Raw genomic sequence first — 7,346 nt, forward strand, 5'->3', positions numbered from 1 at the left:
CCTAACATCTCGGAATTATCAATACATACTCAATTAATCATCGATTCACCGAAAAAAACATATTTGGATCGTTAATCGATCATTTTTTTACTTTTCTTAGAAACCTGTTTTGAGTGTAATACGATTTTCTTGAGCGTTTTTGTATTTTGGCTTGAGCGTTTTTATATTTGGGCTTTTAGCGTTTTGTTTTACCTTTAAGTGTTTTACTTTTGCCTTGAACGTGATTCGCGTACGCTAAAATACGTTAAGAGTTATTGTATGTTAACCTGATTCTTTATAGACTTATATTTAAACGAGTTTATTTAACATGTCATTTTTTTCATAAGAATTTGTTTGTGTTCATAATATGGTCAGCTTTTATCATTTCGTCTTCGAGCGTACGTACCCGGAAAAACATATAAAAGAGGGTGAAAATAAATAATTTTTAATCATATATTAATAAACTTGTTATAAAGCGTACAACCATTGATTTATATATATAGTCACCATGGGACAAGAAAGTAGTAGATAAATGTTTTACTTCATAATTTTCAATAATAGGGAGTACTTAACTTTATTGACTTGGTGTAAAGTCAAATAACATTTTTCATGAGCTTCCATGCATCAGCATGCAAAAGAACAAAAGTCAATCCACCAAAAACAACTGTTGATCACAGCTTCATCACGCGGTTTAATCAAACACTATATATAAATCTTCATCATGCACATTTATACACATTCCATCTCTAAACTTAGATTAACATAAACAAAATCATATCTCAAATGGCTTCACCAATTATTATTAAAGCTGTATTCTTCATTCTAGTTCTCTCTATTACTTGCAATACACCATGCGAAGCACAGTTATCGTCTACATTCTATGACACTTCATGCCCCAATGCACTACGTACAATCCAGACCGCCATCAGAACAGCCATATCTCGTGAGCGTCGCATGGCAGCCTCCATCCTTCGTCTCCACTTCCATGACTGCTTTGTCCAGGTACTAATTTAATTAATTATTTAATTGCATATATGATTAGCATACACACCAAATGCATATATTAATTTGTTAACGGTTTTTGTAACATTTAATGTAGGGTTGTGACGCATCAATCTTGTTAGATGATGGTCCTACAATCGTAAGTGAAAAGAATGCATTGCCTAATAAGGGTTCGGTGAGAGGTTATGAAGTGATAGAGGCAACAAAATCTGAGGTTGAAAAGCTATGTCCTGGAGTTGTATCATGTGCAGATGTACTAACGTTGGCAGCTCACTGTTGGATTTAATGGTCGTTTCGGGTCAAGTCAACGCGACCGACCCGAATGTGACCCGGACTGAGTTACACCGGGGGTGACGAGATAAAGGCCTACTTAAATGTTAATTAGGCCCGATACAATAAATTAGGTGGACTGGATGTTGATTAAAGACTTTGTTTGGTTAATTGGGCTCAAGCCCAAATTGGTTTAATTGTTAAACCCTAAATGTGTTCACTATAAATACATAAGTATTATCTATTTATGGTAACCTTAAAAAAACCTTAACAAAAACAAAACCCTAGCTGCCCTCCTTAATATCCGACGCCGTTTTCCGGCGACCGGTTTTCCGGCGAACGTTTTTCTGGCCACTACATACACCACACAGCTACCACCTTGGATCCTTAGTCACCGCTAGCACCACCGCAGTTATTTACCAGCTCCGGTGACCGTAAAAACACTCAAATCGTTTTTCCGGCAGACCTATAACTCCGGCGAGCTCAAAAATCCGGTGAACCGACCCGCTGCTGCTATTGTATTGTTGTCTGTTGCAGTCTGTTGCAGCTCACTACCTTTGTCCGTCTGTCCTCCGCCATTCCCATCTATCCGACGCCGAGCCACCGCCTGTTGTAGCCGTGCCGCCGCCGTCCATAGGTGATGCCGTCGCCGGAGTTCAATTGGATATTGATTGTGTCATCTAGCTCATCTCGTTTACCTTCGGTGTCTTCCCGGTTTCGATAACCGAGGTATATCGAATACTTATCTATGGTTGTTTATTATTTATGTTCAGTCGTACTCGTATATTGGTTGTAATCGGATCCGGGTTCGGGTTTCCGTTTATGGTTCCTTTTAATCGTTTAACTTTTCGCTGCGTTAATGTAACTCGTTTATATATTTGATTATTAATATGGATTAATAACTATTGAAACGATATATTAACTAAAACGGGTTAAAAAGTTTATCCGTTTTCATTCCGAACCACCGTTGAAACCCAACAGTGGTATCAGAGCCGCGGTTACAACATACGAGTCGATCCCGGTTCGTTTAAAACCGGATCTACATCTTAAATTTTAAATCGTTTAAAGTTTATAGATCTAGATTTATTTTCGGGTGATTTTGAGTTGGTCAAAGTTTTGTTTATTTTATTTGACCAAGTCAAAACGACCCGAAATTCGTTTATTTTGAATATGTAAATCCGGCCCCGACCTATGTGTTCGTTTGGTTGTGTTTGGTGTTTGAGCTTGTTTTGGCCATATAGTTGGTTCAAAAGTTGTAAAAAGGTTATTATTTAATTTTCGGTTTTCTTTTGGCCATAAAGATGGTTCAAATTTGTAATAGGACATATTATTGTTAGTTTATAAATTTATAATTAAGAAGACGCGAAGATAACCGAGGACGAGCTCATGGACATCTTGGAGTTAGTGGGAGTTCGGACAAGACGACGGGATGCACGGAGAAGTACATCCTTGTGGTTGTTTGTGTTGTGAACCCCTTGACCCGATCGGTCTCCCTAATTGGCTCTAGCGAGACCGATCACCTTTTGGCCATAAGGATTTACATATTTTTGTTATTTGCTATTTGTGGTTGCTTGGATTGTTTATAATAAGATTATAATATCACCGACCTAATACCAAATAAATTTGAAAATAAACATTTTATTAACCAATTATGTTTTGCAAATTAAAAACGTTTTGATTTCCAAAACTAATAAGTTATTTTCTATTAACTTAAAATTGGTTAGTCATATCGCGACAAACTTAGTTTTTAATAGGTTATCTAAAACTAAGTGTCCTGAGAGATGAAAGGGTTCATCTATTCAACCTGATAATAAATACAGTAAAATTTGACTTTTACTCTATTTGGTAATTTTAAAATTAATCACAATTTAAAACCAATAGTTTATGCCAATCCTACTACAAGTCACACTTGAGGCATACTGCGAAATTTCGAGTGTTTGGAGCTACAGTACCGCACTTGTTTTCTAGCCTATCCCATCAAGGCGAAAGCGCTTCGTTGACACATCCGTCTCTTTCACACGTCACGGTACTAGGACGACTATTACTTTACTCTCCTGTTACGTGCTAAAGCTGTCTGGAGACTTAAAGTTGGCAAAGATGAGGATAAACGTACCTATACAAACAATCGTTGTCTCTATAGGCCTCATAACCAAGAGTTGTGCTCTATTCACAATTGACAATCGTTGTCGGTCTGCCTAACCACTTATTAATGTTGTGTGCTACAGCTACCTTTAATAACTGGAAGCCAGATTCTCATACTCCTAATTAATTAATGTTATTGGGTCATTAATAATAGGACTACAACATCGAAAATACTAATTAAATTTACTTTTACTTAATTAATCAGATGTCGTCAAACGAAATTTCACCCTACGCCCTTAAGACTATCCTTGAGAATGATAAACTGAATGGTACCAACTTCATCGAATGGCACCGTAACTTGAGACTTGTTCTCACCATGGCAAAGCGCCTGTATGTTCTCGATGGACCTGTTCCAACCGAGCCTGAAAACAACACAGCCGCTGCACGAAAAGTTCTTGACAAACATAAGGATGACTCGGCTGAGGTCTCCTGTATTATGCTAGCCACCATGACTTCTGAGCTTGCTAAAGGCTTGGAAGACTTTGGTGCCTATGAGATGCTTGAGCAACTTAAGGGCATGTTCCAGAAACAAGCCCGTCAAGAACGTTTCGACACCATGAAACAACTCATAAGTTGCAAGATGGCAGAAGGGTCTCCCGTCAGTGCGCATGTTCTTAAGATGAAGGAGCACATCGATCAACTCAAGAAACTTGATTATCCCATGCCAAATGAGATGGAATCTAATTTCATCCTCAACTCTCTCCCCAACTCATACGACCAGTTCGTAATGAATTTCAACATGGATGGTTGGGTGAAGACAGTGCCGGAGCTTCATAACATGCTCAAGACGGCTGAGATGAACATTGCTTCTAGGACCAATCAAGTTCTGATGATTCGTTCTGCTGGTGTCAAGAAGCCAAAACCAAAGAATCGGGGTTTTAAGGGAAAAGGCAAGAAGAAAGTTACTGTTGCTGCCAAGGTTGCCACCAACACTAACAAGGTAGTTGCAAATAAAAATCCGCCACCCTTTGAGGAGCGCAAGTGCTACAAATGCAACCAAATGGGGCACTGGATGAGAAACTGCCCCGAATACTTTGCTGATATCAAGAAGAAGAGAGCCAATGGTGAAGGCTCTTCTGGAGGTATTTCCATATACGTTATTGAACTTTTCACTGTCTCTAGCAACACATGGGTATTTGATACCGGATGTGGTTACCACATCGTTAACGTCTTGCAGGAGCCTGAGAAGTGGAGGAAACTGAATAAAGGCAGCATGGAACTCATCGTTGGATATGGGAAGAGAGTACCAGTTCTGGCAACTGGAGTATTTCATTTTACTTGTCCATCTGGCCTAGTTTTTCCTTTAAATAATTGTTTGTATGCTCCTGGCTTGACCAGAAACATCATTTCAGTTTCGTTGTTGTTTGAACAAGGATTTAAGTATGTTCTTAATGGCATGCTATTTCTGCTTACTTAAATGATATCTTTTATTTTGAGGCTAAACCTCGAAATGGTATTTATGAGATTGATGTTCAACCTGACAATAACGTATATCATCTTTCAAAACGTATCAAGCCTAGCATCAATGATACTTTTCTATGGCATTGCCGACTTGGCCACATAAGCAAGGCAAGAGTTAAAAGACTCCAATCCGAAGGGATTCTTGAATCCACAGGACCGGACTCTTTCAACAATTGTGAGTCTTGCTTAGCTGGTAAACTCGCCAAAGACTCCTTCACTAATAAAAGTGAACGAGCAAGTGATCTGTTAGGACTCATACATACTGATGTATGTGGACCTTTTAGAACCATGACTAGAAACCATGAAAGATACTTCGTTTCTTTTATCGACGATTATAGTCGATACGATTATGTGTATCTTATGAAACACAAGCACGAAACTTTTGAAAGTTCAAAGAGTTTCAAAGCGAAGTGGAAAAACAACTTGATAAAACCATTAAGATACTTCGATCAGATCGAGGTGGAGAGTATCTCAGCACAGAGTTCATCACTCATCTAAAAGAGCATGGAATTGTTTCACAGCTCACTCCACCTGGCACACCCCAACTTAATGGCGTGAGCGAGAAGAGAAATCAAACTTTGCTAAACATGGTTCAATCGATGATGTGTAGAACTAACTTGCCTCACTCCTTTTGGGGTTCCGCCCTTATGACCGCCGCCCGCATTGTCAATCTAGCTCCAACTAAGAAGATAGACAAAACTCCATATGAGATATGGCATAAGGGAAAGAAACCCAAATTGTCTTATCTTAGAGTATGGGGATGTGATGCTTATATCACAAGTGAGTCTAATGACAAACTTGATCCCCGCGGCGAAAAAGTTGTTTTCGTCGGATACTATTACAAAAGCGGTTATTACTTCTTTCATCCTGATACAAATACGATTTCTGTCAGGAGAGGCTACTTCCTTGAAGAAGAATTTCTTAGTCAAGGAACTGGAAGTAACATTGTCAATCTTGAAGAGATTCAAGAATCACAAAGAACCGCTGAGGAGGTTGGAGCGTCTGATCAACAAGTTATTGTTGCTGACACATCAGACGTGAACACAAGCGTTCACAGAAGTAGTAGGACTCCCGTACCAAATTCTAGATACTTATGTCATCTAGATGGTCCCGAAGTCTTATTAGTAGCCGAGTCTGGGGACGAGCCTACTAATTACAAATCTGCTATCTTGGATCCGGAATCCAAGAAATGGCAAGATGCCATGAACGCAGAGATGCAATCCATGCATGATAACCAAGTTTGGAACTTGGTTGAGCTACCCCCTGATTGTCGGGCAGTAGGGAGCAAATGGATTTTCAAGAGAAAAACCGACATGCATGGAAATGTGCAAACCTATAAGGCACGGCTAGTCGCGAAAGGTTTTACTCAAACTCAAGGTGTTGACTATGATGAAACCTTTTCGCCCGTTGCTATGACCAAGTCAATTAGGATATTGCTTGCCATTGCTGCATACTATGATTATGAGATATGGCAAATGGAAGTCAAAACCGCTTTCCTTAATGGACATCTTTCTGAAGATGTCTATATGGTTCAGCCTGAAGGTTTTGTCGATCCAAAATATCCTAATAGGGTTTGCAAATTGAACAAGTCCATTTATGAACTTAAGCAGGCATCTCGAAGCTGGAATCTTCACTTTGATGAAAAAATCAAAGAGTTTGGTTTTGTCAAAAATGAAGATGAGCCTTGTGTTTACAGAAAGGCTAGTGGGAGCACTATATCATTCCTCATCTTGTATGTGGATGATATACTGATCATTGGAAACAACATTCCCATGCTTAAGGAAGTTTAGCAATGGTTGGAATCTTGTTTTGCAATGAAAGATCTTGGAGAAGCCGCATATATTCTGGGAATAAAGATCTATAGAGATAGATCTAAGCGGATTCTAGGGCTTAGTCAAAGTACTTACATAGACAAAGTGATGGCACGCTTCTCAATGGAAAACTCCAAGAAAGGAGTTGTTCCAATGACTAAAGGAACCGTGTTGAGCAAATCGCAATCTCTGGCAACGGACATTGAATCTAAACGTATGCAAGCAATTCCATATGCTTCTGCGGTTGGCTCTATCTTGTATGCTATGTTGTGTACTAGACCTGACGTCTCGTATGCCTTGAGCATGACCAGTAGTTTTCAACAGAGTCCTGACATTGCCCATTGGACTGCTGTGAAGAACATTCTAAGGTACTTGAATAGGACCAAAGACCTGTTCTTGGTGTTTGGGGGAGTGGAAGAGGAGCTCACTGTAAAGTGTTACACTGATGCTAGCTTCCAGACTGACCGAGATGATTCTCGCTCACAGTCGGGTTTCGTTTTCACTCTCAATTGAGGAGCTATTTATTGGAAGAGCTCCAAGCAGAGTGTTGTGGCGGATTCTACCACCGAATCCGAATATATAGCTGCATCAGATGCTGCTAAGGAGGCTGCTTGGATGAATAAGTTCATCACCGATCTCGATGTGGTTCCGAGTATTCACAAACCAATCGAGATATTCTGT

The 7,346-nt window shown here is 39.5% G+C and overlaps 1 protein-coding gene across 1 annotated transcript; it reads left to right on the forward strand.

The window, feature by feature from the left end:
• The first annotated feature begins 762 nt into the window (after nt 1-762).
• On the forward strand, nt 763-1,935 carry LOC143618527 (lignin-forming anionic peroxidase-like). Its single transcript, XM_077090716.1, has 3 exons — nt 763-981; nt 1,079-1,234; nt 1,789-1,935. The coding sequence occupies exons 1-3, from the start codon at nt 763-765 to the stop codon at nt 1,933-1,935; spliced, it is 522 nt and encodes a 173-aa protein (XP_076946831.1).
• The last annotated feature ends 5,411 nt before the right edge of the window (nt 1,936-7,346 follow it).

The sequence above is a fragment of the Bidens hawaiensis genome, unplaced genomic scaffold (assembly GCF_021521415.1).
Source record: "Bidens hawaiensis isolate Kalapana, Puna unplaced genomic scaffold, B.hawaiensis_p1.1 tig00084194_1, whole genome shotgun sequence".
Classification (NCBI taxonomy): Eukaryota; Viridiplantae; Streptophyta; class Magnoliopsida; order Asterales; family Asteraceae; genus Bidens; species Bidens hawaiensis.